The 17780-nt window shown below is 38.6% G+C and overlaps 2 protein-coding genes across 3 annotated transcripts; both read left to right on the top strand.

Moving 5' to 3' along the window:
• The first annotated feature begins 1680 nt into the window (after positions 1–1680).
• Positions 1681–13672, top strand: LOC127942444 (uncharacterized). Its single transcript, XM_052538146.1, has 4 exons — positions 1681–1906; positions 9960–10292; positions 10686–11008; positions 13544–13672. Exons 1-4 carry the CDS (start codon positions 1681–1683, stop codon positions 13670–13672), a joined length of 1011 nt encoding a protein of 336 aa, XP_052394106.1.
• A 1044-nt stretch (positions 13673–14716) lies between these two features.
• LOC127942889 (uncharacterized) lies at positions 14717–16869 on the top strand. Of its 2 annotated transcripts, XM_052538904.1 has the most exons (4): positions 14717–15085; positions 15522–15845; positions 16369–16465; positions 16767–16869. In XM_052538904.1, the coding sequence occupies exons 2-4, from the start codon at positions 15548–15550 to the stop codon at positions 16780–16782; spliced, it is 411 nt and encodes a 136-aa protein (XP_052394864.1). In that variant the 5' UTR covers positions 14717–15085; positions 15522–15547; the 3' UTR covers positions 16783–16869. The 2 variants fall into 2 exon arrangements, with proteins under 2 accessions (XP_052394864.1, XP_052394863.1); XM_052538903.1 differs by having other exon boundaries at positions 16369–16869.
• Positions 16870–17780: the final 911 nt, after the last annotated feature.

Raw genomic sequence — 17780 nt, 5'->3', positions numbered from 1 at the left:
CTGTTGGCCAAACTTCTGAAATGGGCTGAACTATTGACATGAGCGCTCCTGATCAATAAACCAAGACACCCTTTTTTTTTTTTAGAGATAATCAAACTATGAAAACAAGAAATAGCACTATTTAAGTCATAATATGGTGAAAATAGCAATATATTAATTTTCCAGCCGTTTGATGGGATAATATTCATCGGGGTATATGAATATATGAAAGTATAATATGTTGTGATCAATATACTGGCATGAATTCATCTGTATAAATGCTTAAGGAGGGGTGTGAAGGATGTGGGTTGTGGCGTTCAATAAGTTGCACAATCAATGAGTCTCAAGAAGGTTTGTTGATGACTGATACCGCAACGACATGTTTACTTTTAGTTGCCCTCTTTCATGGCCTATTTTCCTCTTGCTTTGTAAATGTGCTTAAATTCCCATGTTTTGATATCAATGAGAAGTAACTCTCATGAGAAGTAAATTTGGTCTCCCAGAAGAAGATAATATTCGGCTGAGATAGTGATGCGTTGTGGTTAGCTGAAGAGTAAACAGATAGGTGTTAATAACAAAGATATCAGTAAAATAGATTGTTAGTCTATTTCTAGAAGTGAAGACTGTCTGTCTTTGTAATTACAGATTCAGGTCTGTTTTCGTGTTGCAGTTTTGCTGTCATTTCACTGCAGTATCTTTGTTAGCAGTTCATTTGTTCTCATCTATTTAGAGCGCACTGTATCTGTCAAAATGTGTTTTCTGCTTTGGCCACCAGTGACAATGACTACATTTGTCAATATATTGTGTGAGATACTGTGCACCACTCACTTTACAGTAAAATGGCATGCAGACAAAGAAGCAGCATCAATATTTAACAATAAAGTACATTTTAATGTGATATTAAAGTAAAACAACATTTTAAATTCTGAATGCTGAATGCCAATCAGAGCAACAAAATATCACAATAAAAACTTCTAAACAAACAAACAAACATTAAAAATGAGATAGTATCAAAAGACAAAACAAAACAGAGAATAAGTGTGAACAAAACTAAAAGGTGTGAGCTGTAACATAAATTTCTGTAGATACAGTATTCAATAATCGTTTTTTGGGGGACATTTTCATACACAGCATCTGTCTTTGATTTCTGCGAAGAAACACAAACTCAGCAAGGTGCTGATTCGGTAAAGATAATATTAATAACAGACCAGCCTTTAAAACAAGACGATTAAATGTTTCTTTAGTGTGCACAAAAAGCTGTTTTTATTTTTAAAGTGCAAAGCTGATTCTAAATATTTTTCAAATAACATTCTTTTTTATTTTTATTTGTTTTATTATTATTATTATTATTATTATTATTATTATTATTATTATTATTATTATTATTATTATTATTATATTGATTTAGAGCCTTATTAGTCTATAATGCACCCGAAAGCTGTTTGCCAACCGCGAATAAAAACAAAAGAAGAAGTTGTTATTAGTGGAGGGTGATCGTAGCGAGCTACGGGTATTATCGGCGTGTTGTGACCAAACTAACATAAGTGTTACGGAAGTTTAAAATGTGAATTCTCGAAGCAGGGGTGCAAGGAGAGGAAACGCAGCGCGTTGTGCGAGGGATTTTCAAAACAAACGATAATCTAGGGTTTTTTTGAGAGAGAGACGGCGGTTTGGCACAGCTGTACTGTGACTGGACCGGAGATGAAAGAAGGAGATGGAAGAGGACGAGATAAGGAGAAAAGTGGTAAGGGAAAGCAGAAAGGGAGTAAAATTGAAAATCAGAAGAAGAAAAGGAAGGCAAATACACTAGGTGTTAGCGGTAACTCGGATTTCAGTGGAGAGGAGAGTTATATGTGTACTTTAGAAGAACGAGATGATAAAGAGTTTAAAGTAATTATTAAGTTTAAGGATGAAGGTGGAGTGGAAGGTATAAATCCGGTTAGATTGACTGTGGCATTAAAGAAAGCAATTGGAGATATAATTGCAGCAAGGGTTCTGAGAAATGGAAGTTTACTGATTACTTGTAAAGATCTGGATCAGAGAGATCGGGCTCTCAAGCTGGAAAGATTGAGAGCCCGACAGGGTTGGACAGGGTTGTAGTTGATCAGGGAAGGAAACAGTGGAGTAAGGGGGTGATTACAGGTATCCCGTTGTGTGTAGGGATGGAAGAGGTGAAGTCTAATTTAAGAGGTGGTACTATAATGAGTGGACAAAGACTTAAAGCATCAAGAGAAGGGGCTAAGGTGGATTGCCAATCAGTTTTGCTGCAGTTTGAGGGCGAGACTCTCCCAAAGAAAGTAACAATTGGATATATGAGTTACTTTGTTAGACCTTAGGTTCCAAAACCGCTTTGATGCTATAACTGTCAGCGATTTGGACATGTAGCAGCAATGTGCAAGGAAACAAGAAGGTGTGCTAGATGTGGAGGAAATCATAATTATGGCCAGTGTGGGGAAGGTGTATCACCAAATTGTTGTAATTGTGGAGGTGCACATAATGTGGCTTATGGGGGATGTGCAGTGATGAAGGAAACAGTGCAGGTGCAGCAAGTAAGAGTGGGGCAGAAGGTATCATATGCAGAAGCAGTAAAAATGGTACGAAATCAGTCAGCAGGAAGTAGCAATGGGGGTTGTGTGAAAAGTGAAACAAGTCTGGATATAACCAGACTGACATGGGAAATAGTGAGAGATGATCTCAAACAACAGTCTAGTCAGGAATCATGTGTTGGTTAATATTAATTATGTTTTTAATTATACAATGGAATGCCCGAAGCCTGATAACAAATGGACAAGAGTTTAAATCTTTTATTGAAGGAATTGTGGAAAATCCAGATGTTATTTGTATTCAGGAAACGTGGCTTAGTCCACATTTGGATTTTGTGATACAGGGATATGTGGGGGTTTGTCGAGATAGAAAAGAAAGTGGTGGTGGGGGGGGGGGGGTGTATTACATTTATTAGACAGGGGCTTCCATATAGGATTCTGGGGCTGGGAAAAGAGTTGGAATATGTGGTGGTGGAAGTGTGGATAGGGATGGACAGTATAGCAATAATTAACTTTTACAACCCATGTAGGAGATTGGACTTTAATTCAAAGGAAGGGGTTGAGGGACAGGATAGACGAAAGGTAGTATGGTGTGGGGACTTTAACGCTCACAGCCCACTTTGGGGTGTAAAAAAGTTGGATAGAAATGGTCAAGTCATAGAGGACTTGTTGGATTTAAAAGGGCTGGTGTGTCTTAATAATGGTAGAGGAACAAGAATTGATATAGTATCAGGAAATGAGTCGGCATTAGATCTTACAATTACTTCTAATGATATAGCAAGATTATGTGAATGGGAGGTATGGGAGGAATCAACTGTAGGTAGTGATCATTTTCCTATATTATGTTCTATTCAAATGAGGACGAAAAGACGGTCTGAAGAGGGAGGAAGGAGATGGATGTTTGGTAAGGCAAATTGGGCAAAATTTAAGGAGCTTTGTGAGGAAAGATTAGATGAGGAGGTTAAAGTTATGGATATTGACAGAGAATACAGTAGGTTCCAGGAAATTATTAAAGGGGTGGCAGATGAAACCATTCCTAAGAGCTCTGGAATTAGGAGAAGGAAAGCAGTGCCATGGTGGACAGAGCAATGTAGAGAAGTAGTAAGGAATAGGGCTTTTAGGCAGTTGAGACAGACTCATAATTTTGAGCATTTAATTCAATATAAACGTCAGTTCTGCAGCACAATAGGTAGAATGACACCTGTGGGATAAGTGTGGGGGATGATAAGGAGGATGGGTGGGAAAGGGAGGGAATGGGTTTACCCTGTAATAGTGAGTGGGGAGAATAAAGCTGTGACTGACAAGGAGAAGGCAGAGATGATGGCAAAAGCTTTCGTAGTAATACATAGCTCGGATAACCTAGAAGGAGAATGCTAGAAAGGAAGGAAAGGACATTGAGGACATATCCTGGGGTCTTAGGAAAAAGAGCGGAAGTGGATTATGCATAGAGTGCACCATTTTCTAAGGCAGAGATGGAGAAAGCAATTACGCGGGCAGGGATGACAGCACCAGGAGGAGATGAACTGTGTTATACTATGTTGACTTTTATGGGTGAGATTGCGTTAGGAAGACTGCTTAGATTGTATAATAGAGTATGGGAGGAAGGACAACTTCCAAAACGTTGGAAGGAAGCAATTGTAGTTCCTATTAGGAAACCAGGGAAAGATCCTTCGAAACCTAATAGTTATAGACCAATTGCACTGACATCCCATATAGGTAAAATTATGGAATGTATGGTAACAGACAGACTGGTCTATTTTTTGGAGAAAAGAGAATTAATTGATCCTTATCAAAGTGGATCCAGGAAGGGAAGAGGAACAATGGATCCAGTACTGTGCCTGGAAGATGAAATAAGGAAATTGCAGGTTAATAGGGAATCAGTGGTGGAAGTCTTCCTAGACGTTGAGAAAGCGTATGATATGTTGTGGAAAGAGGGGTTGATTAAATTACATCTTTTGGTAATTGGAGGGAGGGCCTTTAACTGGGTAAAGGTTTCCTGTACGAACGCTCTATTCGGGTGTGAATTGGGAAAGAACTATCTGATAGTTATATGGTAGAAAATGGAACACCTCAGGGTATTGTTATCAGCCCACTGCTCTTTATCATCATGATAAATTATGTATTTTCAGATGTAGGGCCTGGGATTGGTAGATCACTGTTTGCAGATGACGGGGCCTTGTGGAAGAGGGTAAGAAACATAAAATACACAGTAAGTAAAGTTCAAGAAGCAATAGAAAAGGTAGAACGATGGTCAATGAGATGGGGTTTTAGATTTTCAAAGGAAAAATCTCAAGTGCTTTTCTTTACAAGGAGAAAGATAGGGGAGGAAATTAATCTTAAATTATATGGACATGTTCTGGAGAAAGTAGAGTCATTTAGGTTTTTGGGAATGGTTTTTGATGCTAGGTTAACATGGGCGGGTCACAGAGAAAGTTTTAGTAAAGTGTAAAAAAGTATTAAATGTGATGAGGTGTCTGACAGGAGTGGACTGGGGGGCGAGCAGGCAATCACTGAGGGAGATATATGTTTCACTGATTAAGTCTGTAATAGATTATGGTTGTATAGCATATAGAGATGCAGCAAGAACTACAAGAACTACAAGTAATACAAACTCAAGCACTTAGGATATGCAGTGGCGTTGCAAGTAGAGATGGGTGAGATGCCTTTACATTTAAGGAGGGAACAGTTGGCAGCTAACTATTGGGCAAACTTACAAGGACATGGTAGGTCCCACCCAACTAGAGTAGTAATGGAGGTTTGCTGGGAGCACGATAGGGTTAAAAGTCAGAGTTTTGGATGGATATGTGGTGCTATTGGCAAAGACTTGGGTTTAGAGGGTATAGAATTTAGCCCAACTGTTCCGTTGCCTGTCAGACCACCATGGTTGTTTGAGGAACCTATAGTGGATCTGCAGTTATTAAATAGAAATTTAAAGAGTAAAGCAGAGGTGGATTTATGTAGAGTTTTTTGTGAACATAAGAATGAGGAGTTTAATGGGTATCTGGATATTTACACCGATGGGTCTAAAGATCCTAAATCTGGGCAAACAGGTGCTGCATTTGGAATACCAAAAATGGGAATTAAGGTACAGAAGAGACTATCTGATCAAGTATCTGTATTTACAGTGGAATTGATGGGTATCTGGCTGGCTCTACAGTGGGTAGAAGAAACAAGACCAGATAAAGTAGTAATTTGCTCAAACTCTAGTGCAGTACTAAAGAGTTTGCAATCATTTAAGTCAAAATCAAGACTAGACATCGTGTATGATGTACTAGAATGTTACACAAGGATTTCTCAGTTGGGGGTGAATGTAAAATTAACATGGGTACCAGCTCATGTTGGTGTTAAAGGAAATGAAATGGTAGATGGTTTGGCAAAACAAGCCAGTAAAAGAGAAGATGTGGAAATCTTAATAAGTAAAACAGAGGCTAAAACAAAAATCTGGATGGAAATTATGAAAAAGTGGCAGAATGGTTGGGATAGAGCGGACAAAGGGAGACATTTATATAGAATACAACAAAAGGTTGGGACAGGGAGGATCACTGCAAGGAATCGAAGGGAAGAAATAATTTTTACTAGATTAAGGATTGGACATTGTGGGTTAAATAAGTGCTTACATATTTTAGATTAAATAAGCTCAGTTTGTCATATAGGCCACAATGGAAACAGTTATTCTGCTCAAAGAAAAAAGGCACTGAATTACTAAATCATACTCACTAGTGACACTAACAATGAAGCTTTTTGTAATGCTGTATCTGCTTCTGATGATCTGTAGTTTATAAAGTCCAGAGTCTGTGTTTGTGATGTTCCTTATGGTCAGAGATCCAGTCTGAAGATCCAGCTTCAGTCTGCCTCTGAATCTCTCATAACCATGTTTATTTGATCTCTATTGATTTCAGCTACATCAACATCATTAAAATACCATTTCAAAGTTACTAGCATTTTTGTGTTTGTGTAACTCAATCATCAATCCTGTTCATTTCTTTAATCTTCTGTGTTTTCTTAAAGGCAAATCATGATGAAAGCTCGTTCCCTATTCAGACTGACGATTTATCGAGGACTCCAGCCAATGAGATGACTCCTAATACCAGTGAGACACCAATGTAATGTCATTTATAATTTAGATACTTTCATTGAAAGGGACAATAAAGATCCATCAATAAAGATGGAAACGAGTTTTTCATTATATAGAGGTTTATTAAAGCTGCTACTGAAAGTGATCCAGACAAGAACAGGTCATGATTGTCTTTTTTTTCTATTATCTATAATCATCAGTAGCATTCGTAAACAAAGACAACCTTTTTTTAAGATTGAAGATGATAAGATGAGGGATGACATTGACGTCATTAATTGTGATTACATCAACATGCAATATTGCTGACAAAAAGACAACTAAAATTAAGTTTCAAAAACAAAATGTTAACCAAAATGTATGTTTATTTTCCACCAAAAAGAGGAGATAAATATTCTAGAATGTATTAAAGGCTGCTCTCCCTCTGCTGCTGCTGCTGCACACAAAAAAAGACACTGATGATCGGAAAGCACAGACAAATATGTATGTTGGGGTTTGATGATCTACATTGTGATATACTAGTGTGCTGTTATTCTGAATTTATTCACATTACACTAAGCAGTTGTAGATGCATGGGTTGTCTCATAACCTGTGGGTGACACGAGGGTTGGGTTAGGGCGGGTAAAGAAATTGTCACTTTATTTGTGGGACGGGTCATTAAAAACTAAATAAAAAAATCCATATATGTTGAGTGCATATATTATATTAATATAAGATATTTAATATAGCCTATATTAAATATCTGGAATATCTGTTTTCATATTGTATTAGGTTCTTTGATAAGGTTGCAAAACTAAGGCTTACGTAGCAACGTAACTTGTGTGATGTCCCCTATGTGCGGGTCATATCATAACCAGCGGATTGGGGCGGGCCAAATTATTTCATAAAAGCGGGACCCATGGGTTGGAAAAAAAACCTGACCCGTGCATCACTAATAAACAGGTGTTTTCAGCAGGAATCCTTCATTGAAGCACTTTGGGTTTTGTACTTGATCAAGACTCTGGATCTCAGGAACTGATCCTTAAAAACCCTGTGGATAGAAACTTCCAAATCTATGCAAAACAGCAAATATCTATTTTTGTAATATATTGTTATATTCTGTATTATCGTCCACATCTGTTGTTGCAGTGATGTATGAGCCACTGGTTTACTGGTAAAACAACAATATGCATTTATTATACATATGTATTATGTTAATCAGTTGTTTGAGATTTATGTGGTTATTGTTGATGTGCAAAAGTGAATTGCTATTCTTTGTAGTTTGTTCAACTGCAAGATTTAGGAGTGTCATCGTGGTGCCTGTTTTTTTTCAGAAAAGTAATTTCAGTGTCAGAGCAGAAGTACTGTAATAAGCACACCTCACAAAAACTTGAACCACAACCTTTAGTAGAAGACAAGTTAGGTGCCTTCTGATCCTCTTTTGTATATTTTATACTGTATATTTGCTTGTTTTCTGTAATTTGCATCAGCCAAAGACCAAGTGTCTTACATTTATGGATGTATAAACTATATTTTCTTAAAATGGAAAGGAACTTTCATGTGGACCTTTGTAATTTGTAAGTTAAGATCTTTGTATGTTTAAATGACAAGTGCCATTAAAAATAGATCTGATTTACTCCTAACACTTTGAATCTTTGAGTAGTTCCGTTTTTTTTTTCTTTTTTTTTTTTTTTCTTTTTTTCAGAAACAACTAAAGTAAGCTAAACTGAATAATCTGATCAGTACCTCAGTTTATACTGAAATGTGATTTTAACATTCTCTGATGCACTGAACTTTCCACTTAAACATTTTAGGATCTTTACTAAAGCTAACTAGCTGTTCAACTCCACCCTTATCAATAAACCCAGAATCTAATCGTAATTTTCTAATGCTTTTTTATATATATATAGTTATATTGGGGGATGGTGAAGGATGTTTGTGGATAGGTGAATTCTTATTTGGGACTCAAGATGGCGTGCCAGTAGTATAGAATGCATACTGCTTTTTTTTTTTTCCTCATACTCTCTGACGAAGACCCCATATTAAGTTATGATCGTATGCCAGGAGTAATAAATGTAGTAACTATTGACCAAACAATGGTTTCCGTGGTAGATTGCTTTATGGTTTATCAATAAACTATGATTATGTTTTTAATAATAACTATATATAATCATTAATAATTAAAGACCGTTTAACGCAACGTCACTGCTCTGCGGTGCGTAAGGGAGCCTCCCTAAAACGATGACATCTCTTGTAATGTAAAGGAATGCTTACGTAACTGAATCTATATTCATTTAAGGGGAAAAATGAAAATGAAGCACGTCTCATACTTGCTCTCATCGCTCATGTATTTAATCGCGTACGGTAAGTCATGTTTATATATAGGCTATATTTGGATAATGATAAAAGCGAACATAAGGAAGTTTCGTTTATGAGCTCTACTCGATTCACATTCGACATAAATTGTTGTTTGTATTTTGCCCGACCATTTTAATACATTCTTTAATATATATTTTCTGGTCAACAACGTCTTTTAAAATTAATATTACACGAAGGGCCGCTGCTGGCCAAATGGATGCCCTAAGCAAGATTGTATCTTGAATATAAACAGGCCTCATTTTTACCTAAAGTATTTACAATTTATTTTAATATATATTTTAAAATGTATTAGGCGTAGTTGACATGAGTTGTTTTATGACTGTAAGTCTTTCTCCTCAGATGCTATTGAGCATCAAATTTGCGTTTGAGCCCATTCGGTTGTGGAAAAGTAACCTAATTTTTAATTTCATAAATCTCAAAATGTAAAAAAAAATGTGGTTCATAGTTGACACCTAGATGAACAATTATAGTCATTCTCCTCATGCTATTGACGTTAGAAAAGTGTATACCAATATTCGCATGTATCGAATAAAGCCAACTTTATGCCTGTTTTATTTATTATTATTAGCCTATTATTTTGTTTATTTTTATTTAATTTTTTTACTTTCGTTTTCTTTTATATGCGTCAGCTGGGTTTCTGATGTCTTTTAACCGGACATAGATGTTCACCATTAATTATGAACATTCAGCTGCAAACAGAGTTGCGAGCAGTTGGGGGATTTTTTTTTTTTTTTTTTTTTTTTTAAACAGGGATGGTGCCCACCTGGGAGTTGGTGCCCTACAAAGACTGCGTACTCTGCCTGTAGGGAGCTGCGGTCAAAACCCATATCAGCAGCGTGGATTAAAAACATTATGGCCAAACTGTTCAAATAGGGGAAACTGGGAGATTCAAACAGCAGGAGTAAAAATAAGACCTACAATCTTTATGATAGAAAAACATTTTCACAGCACATATGTTATATATATAAAAAAATTGTCTTATGGTTACCTGTTTATTTCTTTTATAGGTGTGTCTGGTTTCAGTACAGATAAAGTGTCAGTGATGGAGGGAGATTCAGTCATTCTACACCCTCATATTAAAACAAACCAACAGGTTAAAATGAAATGGTATTTCAATGACATTTGCATAGCTCAAATCAATAGAGATTGCAGACAGGCCTGTACAGATGTTCAGTGTGAAGATGTTAATGAGAGATTCAGAGACAGACTGAAGCTGGATCATCAGACTGGATCTCTGACCATCACAAACATCACAAACACAGACTCTGGAGAATATAAACTGAAGATCACCAGCAAAAGCGGCAGAATCAGTAGAAAGGCATTCATTGTTGCTTTATATGGTGAGTCATTGTACATTTTAATCAAATTATTTTATTTATCAAAATAAGCAGAATAGAACATAAACATTGCTAAAGTGATTTTTCTGAACAGGTATTAACTTAATCTACTGTGTGCCTTTTGCTCCATTCTGGTGAGCCTTTTACCCCATTTGTGGGGGATAAAAGCCCCCCATTTGCCACCTCATACAATTATAAGATTTTTAAGTAAAATAAACTACTTGTATAATTTATTTTCACACAAAATCTGTTATTCCCATTTATAATGGAGATGAAACTGACTGGAGCTATCTCTGCATTCAGTGGTTTGAATGCACACATTGCAGCCAATCTGAACTATTTTCAGACAGACCATAGTTTATTGTTTCTTTTTTAATATTTTAATTTCTTCTTCAGGTTTTGTTGGTGTTGATACAAGAGAAGTGTCCATGTTGGAGGGAGATTCAGTCACTTTACACACTGATGTTAAAGCAAACCAACAAAACAGAATAACATTTAGATGGTATTTTACTGGCTCTCAAATAGCGGAAATCACTGGAGATCACACTGATATCTGTACAGATGTTCAGTGTGAAGATGCTTATGGGAAATTTAGAGGCAGACTTGCTATGGATCATCAGACTGGATCTCTGACAATCACAAACACCAAAACCACAGACTCTGGACTTTATAAACTACAGATCAACAGCAGCAAATTCAGCATCATAAAGACATACAGTGTTAGTATCTCTGGTGAGTATCATGTGATGATATAAATTTAGCTCTAACTGCTTTTTTGATAACTCATGTATGGTAAAACATTTTGTTTAAAAAAAAAAAAAAAAAAAAAAAAACTTTAATTGTTACAATCTCTCTTCAGTAACCAAATGGAAAAAAGTTACACAATTTAAAATGTAGCCCAGATCAGTTTCAGTGGTGTGACTGAAACAAAAGATAATACAACTGATGTGACGATCATCAATTTATGAAGCTTATAGTGCGGCAAGTGACATAACACTCGTTACCTTATCTCAGGGAACCAAGGTTACGTTAAGTAACCTAAGCTTTCTCTTTCGAACATTCACTCCCGTTATGTATAGGAACGAATCCAATCAGGCCACACTACAAGCAACAATTACATGCAGTGTTAGAGCACTAATAAAGGCCCTAAGGGACTTAGGCATTATCTCACCAAAGCTTAGCTGAGGGCATGAGAAACCACTAACCATATGGGAGGATTAAACAGATAGAATCCGCATCTGCAGAGCAGGGACGTCTTAAGTTATAGAATCTGGCAAAAGTGGACGGCGATGACAAGCCGGCAGCTGCACAGATCTCTCTGCAGATATGCTGCAGGACCACGCCCATGATGAGGCCATTGCCCTTGTGGAGTGGGCTCTCACACCAAAAGGGCATTCCAGTCCTTCTGATGCATAAGAAAGAGTATTGCATCAACAATCCAGTGAGACCGGCAGACCCTTCTGGTGGCCTCCAAAGCAAATAAACAGCTGTTTAGACTGCCTAAACAGTTTAGAACATTCCACATAGACTCTCAGAGCCCTAATAGGGCAGAGAGTGTTCGGTCCCTGCTCACTGTCTGCAGAGGGGAGTGCCAATAGGTATATTACTTGTTCTCTAAAGGGAGTAGAGAGCACTTTAGGAACATAGTCGTGACTTGGTTTCAAAATGACCTTGCAGTGATTGAGCCCAAACTCAAGACACCAGGCACCGACCGACAGTGTTTGTAAGTCACCCACACGCTTAACTGACACCAAAGCAAGGAGAAGGGCCATTTTAAGCGATAAGGGCCTCTAAGACCACGAATAAGTCCCAACATGGCACAGTCTGGCACAGCACAAGGAGAAATAAGTCTCCTTGTGCCCTTCAGAAATTTAACAACCAAGTTGTTTCTGTCTATTGAATGACAAGCCTTGTGAGAATGATTCGCAGCGATGGCCACCAGATATACTTCGAGTCTGGATGGGGCACACCTCTTATCCCGCAGCTTTTGCAGAAAAGTCAGCACGCAGGACACGTCACATGAAAATTTGTCCACTTGCCATGCAGAGGACCAGTTGAGGAAGACTGACCATTTCTGGCATTAGAGCCATCTCGTGAATGGTGTTGCTTACTCTCTCTAGGAGCCTAACAAACTCCCGTCAAGGCACCAGACATGAAGGCTCCACAACTCTGGGCAAGGATGCCAAATCATGCCTTTTGCCTGTGAGAGAAGGTCCCTCCTTAATATACACGTAATATACAATAAATGGCGCATAAGCGAGCTGTTCAAATGTCTGAGATCTAGAATGGGTCTGAGCCCACCATCTCTCTTTGGAAAGAGGAAATAGTTGCTGAAAGAGCTTGACTCGCTGTTCACTGGGGGCACTATTTCCACAGGACCTTTTGCAATCAGTGCTTGCACCTCCAGCTGGAGAACAATAGCTTAGTAGTCCGGGACAGAAGTTTGAACAACGCCCCTGGAGCGGGCAGCCTGTGAGCAAATTGTTTCCAAAACCCATTTCCAGATTCCCGGAATGGCTGCCCAAGCAACATAATGGGTATTTTCTTGAACGATAGCTCGCCTTGAAAAAGCATTGAGTCTACGTTCGTGTAAGTGATTGCGAGAGGATGAGGAATTTTGCTCTTTAAAGCATTTGGGTCCGCTATTACAACAGTAAAATATTCGGCACACACTTCACCTGCAGGACACCTGAAGCGCCTACAACATCTTCTGAGTTTTCGAACACTGTTCAGTGAACCCATGCACAGTGGAGCCAAATAACCCTTTCAGCGAGAATGGCAAGTCAAGGGAGGCCATTTTTTCAGCATCCCTGATCTCTGTCAGTGTTAGCCAACGGTGGTGCTCCAACACCACCAGGCTGGCCATGGTCTTACTGATTGCTTGCGGTGTGGCCTTAGTAGCGCGCAGAGTGCGATCTGTTGCTTTACGCAGCTCTTTAAAGGTCTCTTAGTGCTCTTGGCCAGACTTGTCCTTACTACGGAGAAGTTTGGCTTGGATCACCATTGTGTGCAGTGCTGAGCCGGCCTGTTCGGCTGTTGCATAAGCACTGTTGCCGATGGCTCAGGTGGTCCTGCAGGGCTTAGATGGATGCGCTGCATGGCCCTTTAAGCCGAGGGCAGATGGTGGGCACAGATGTGTGGTGATCATTTCCTCCAGGGAAATGGAAGAGCCCCTTGCACGAACCATATTCGTGGCGCGACATTTGGAACAAGGCGTGCTGGAAATTTTCTCCTTGCAAATTGCTCTTTCTCAGATGCCGGATACCTGCAGTGAAGCTTGCGTTCGCTGCTTCGGCTTCTTCCATGGCAGTGAGCAGAGCTGGAGCTTATTCCACGGCTTATTCTTGCAGAAGTGTCAGCGAAGAGATTATCCTCGTCGATGAAGGAGAATAATCTGATGAATGGCGCTTCGGCCGACTTTATAGCGGTTGGCCCCGCCCCATTTTGCAGGCTAAAGCGACATTGGTTTGTGCAGCTACACAAATGTGAACAAATCGGGCTTCAGCAGAATGGAAAAAATGAGTTTTCACATACAGTACATAACAGGAGTGAACATCAAAAGGGACTGCCTGCTCGAGCCGCACAGAAAACACATGCATGCTAGAAATAGAACCAACGTCTATTTTTCCCACGACACGCAAGCGCGTTGGAAGCGTTTCCAGGCAAAATAGAATAGGAAAATATTTTTATATGTCATTTTGTACACAAATACATATCAATTAATGACATTTAGATTTTTGAAAGTCTATAGATTGACATAATTTAAGAAATTTAATTTAATAGATAAATAATTATCGATTTTCAAATATTGCACCAGTCAGGCATAGTCTATTTTGCCGTCAATACTGTTGACGGTGTCCTTTATAAGTAAGCTTTATATTTATGCTTATCATGAAGGTGTGAGAATGTGAGAATTTTTTTTGAAATTCTTGTCGTGAAGACAAGAGCCTGGTTTGTCGGCGGCCTCCCTCTATGTCACCTACAGCAGCAGCAGCGCGCCAGCGCCGCGTCAGGCACGGTTCTGGTGTGTAAAGACACGGGAAATACGACGCAGCCGCCACGCAACAGAAACTCCACGCTCACGCCACACAGCCAGTGGCAGAACCTGATTTTACCAAGTGAGACATGTTCCTGGGACAACATCGTTGTTGACCCTGGAACAACATTGTGATTAACCAATCAGATTTGAAGAACCAGTTTATAGATTTTGTGAAGTTTATGCTTAAAATCAGTGTTTGGTGCTTTTACATCAGTGTCATTCATCTATCATTTCCTCTGATTTTAGGGATTACTCATGGTTAAGGTTAGGTTTAGGTGTAGGGATATGGTTAAGAATATATTTTTGGAGTAAAATGTTGTTCCAGGGTCAACAAAATATGTTGACCTAGGAACACATCGAACTTGGCAAAATCAGGACGTGCCAGCCAGTGTGTCAACGGCCTAACTCTCTCTTTATTCATCAGGTGTTTTTGGTTACGGAGCCATCTTGCAAGTTTTTGTGAAGGAGGGAGATTCAGTAACTCTACACACTGATGTTGAAGCAATCCAACAAAAAGATATTAAATGGTTTTTTAATGACATCCGAGTGGCTGAAATCAATGAAGATCTCAGTTTTATCTGCAAAGATGTTCAGTGTGAAGATGTTAATGAGAGATTCAGAGACAGACTGAAGCTGGATAATCAGACTGGATCTCTGACCATCACAAACATCACAAACACAGACTTTGGATTCTATAAGGTACAGATCAACATCAGCAGCAGAATCAGTGAAAATATCTACTTTGTTGCTGTATATGGTGAGTCATTATGTTTAAAAGCTATGTACATTTAAATCATGTGAATAATGTGTTTTGAATCCTGTAGGTGTTTGTAGTGAACTTACACTGGACACCAGAGCAATTCTGTGATTGGATGTGGTGGTCCCATGGTAGGCCAGGCTCACAGGTTGGGTGGCACATGCAAGCCCTGATCCCCACCGGTGGAGATCACCGGTGGACATGAAAGATTTAGTCTAACCTAACATTTTACATAACAAAACTAATGCTCAAATGTTAAGAAGGTTAAGAAGGCCTGGTTTAGTTAACCAAGAATCCGAAGTGCAGAGAACCTGATGAAAAAAGGATAAAAAATACATTTTGTCACAATGATTTTTACTTCTACAGTTCTTTCATGTTATGTAGTTTGTTACTATCAGCAAAACGAGGCTCAAGCAGCTGTTGGTTTGTGTTTCAGGTGTTCCTGCTGTTAAATCAGATGAAATGTCAGTTGAGGAGGGAGAATCTGTCACTTTAGATCCTGGTGAAACTAAAAGCCCAAATGATGTGATGACGTGGTATTTTAATGACATTCTCATCGCTGAAATCACTGGAGATCAGAGTAAGATCTGTACAGATGATCAGTGTGATGAGAGATTCAGAGACAGACTGAAGCTGAATCATATGACTGGATCTCTGACCATCACAAACACCAGAACAACAGATTCTGGACTTTATAAACTACAGATCATCAGCAGCAGTGGTGGCACCATTGTAAAGAGATTCAGTATTATTGTCGGTAGTGAGTATCTTTTAGTAATATATCAAATATATCCGTGTTTTATCTTCTAGGTGTCTGATGCACATGAGAAATGAAAATTGTCCACCTTGACTGCATTTTTTAATAAAGCGAAATAATAAAGCATGATTATTGACCTCGGTGAGTTGCTTTGGATAAAAGCTTCTGCCAAATGGAAAAATAAATAAATAAGTGAACATGTTATTTTTGAGATATTCAAACAGCAGGACTAAAAAGAAAAATGTATATAAAAACAAGACATTTTATTTTAACAGTTGAAAATAGCATAGATTCTTTAAATATGTTGATGGTTGAAATTAATGTGTAATATTCATGTATTGTATGTGCATTAAGTTCTGAAGATCATAAGTGAGTCAAATGTATGTTCATCTGAAGAGTGAGTGTGTAAATTAGTGATGCTCCTCTGCTGTTTCTTTGCATGTGTTGCATTTCACAACTTTTTCACATCACTTTCCTGTTGTGGGTTTTTGTTTGGCTCATGATTAACTGTTCATTTCTTCTTTAGGTTTTTTCAGTGTTGATACATGTGAAGCGCCAGTGATGGAGGGAGATTCAGTCACTCTACACCCTGATGTTGAAACAAACCAACAAGGCAGAATGAGGTGGTATTTTAACAGTATTTACATAGCTGAAATAAGTAAAGATCTCAGTAAGATTTGTACAGATGTCCAGTGTGATGGGAGATTCAGAGACAGACTGAAGCTGGATCATCAGACTGGATCTCTGACCATCATAAACATCACAACCTCAGACTCTGGAGTTTATGAACTACAGATCATCAACAGCAGAATCAGTCAAAAGAAATTCATTGTTGCTGTAAATGGTGAGTCAATTTGATTATTAACGAGTCTTGACAATTAACTTTTTTTCAGCAAATCAGTGAGCTGTTGGTTTGTGTTTCAGGTGTTCCTGCTTCTGAACGAGATAAAATGAAGAGAAAGTCAGTGAAGGAGGGAGAATCTGTCACTTTAGATCCTGCTGTAATAAAAAGCCCAAATGATTTAAAGGTGTGGTATTTTAATGACACTCGCATCGCTCAAATCACTGGAGATCAGAGTAAGATCTGTAGAGATGATCAGTGTGATGAGAGATTCAGAGACAGACTGAAGCTGGATCATCAGACTGAATCTCTGACCATCACTAACACCAGAACCACAGACTCTGGACTTTATAAACTGGAGATTACCAGCTGCAGCAACAGGAACATCAGTATCACCGTCATTAAAAGCTTCTGTGTTACTGTCAGTGGTGAGTATGAAGTATTAATTTTGCACAAGTAGGTTTAGAATACACTTTTAAAAACATTTTAAAAAACTGAAATATTAAATCATGGAAAATGTTCAATTATATTTTTAAAAAGAAATCTAGATCTGCCAGTAGGTGGTGGCAAGTAAATCTTAATGAATGAATTGTTCGTTCATCGGATTCATTCAAAATGGCTAATTAATTCAGGAAGGAAGCAAATCATGGGTCATTAAATCATTTGATCAACAGATTTATTCAAAATATGCATTCATTTCGATGGTCCTGTCCCAAATGGTACACTTAGGGCCCTATTTTAACGATCTGAAACGCAAGTGTCAAAGCGCGAAGCGCAAGTAACTTTGTGGGCGGGTCTCGGCGCTGTTGCTATTTTCCCGGCGGGATAAATGGCTCTTGCGCCCGGCGCAAATCTAAAATGGGTTGGTCTGAAGTAGCTTCATTATTCATAGGTGTGGTTTGGGCGTAACGTGAAATAAACCAATCAGAACTTCATCCAACATTCCCTTTAAAAGCAGGTGCGCAAGTTCCATTATGGATTGCTATTATTATGGCGTATTTACCAGGCGCACGCCAGGAGCGGTTCACAGCCGAGGAGACTGATGTTCTTGTAAGAGCAGTGAAAGACAGAGAAGTTGTGTTGTATGGGGATGGGAG

This window comes from Carassius gibelio, chromosome A22 (genome assembly GCF_023724105.1).
Source record: "Carassius gibelio isolate Cgi1373 ecotype wild population from Czech Republic chromosome A22, carGib1.2-hapl.c, whole genome shotgun sequence".
NCBI lineage: Eukaryota > Metazoa > Chordata > Actinopteri > Cypriniformes > Cyprinidae > Carassius > Carassius gibelio.
This window is presented reverse-complemented; position numbering and strand designations above follow the sequence as displayed.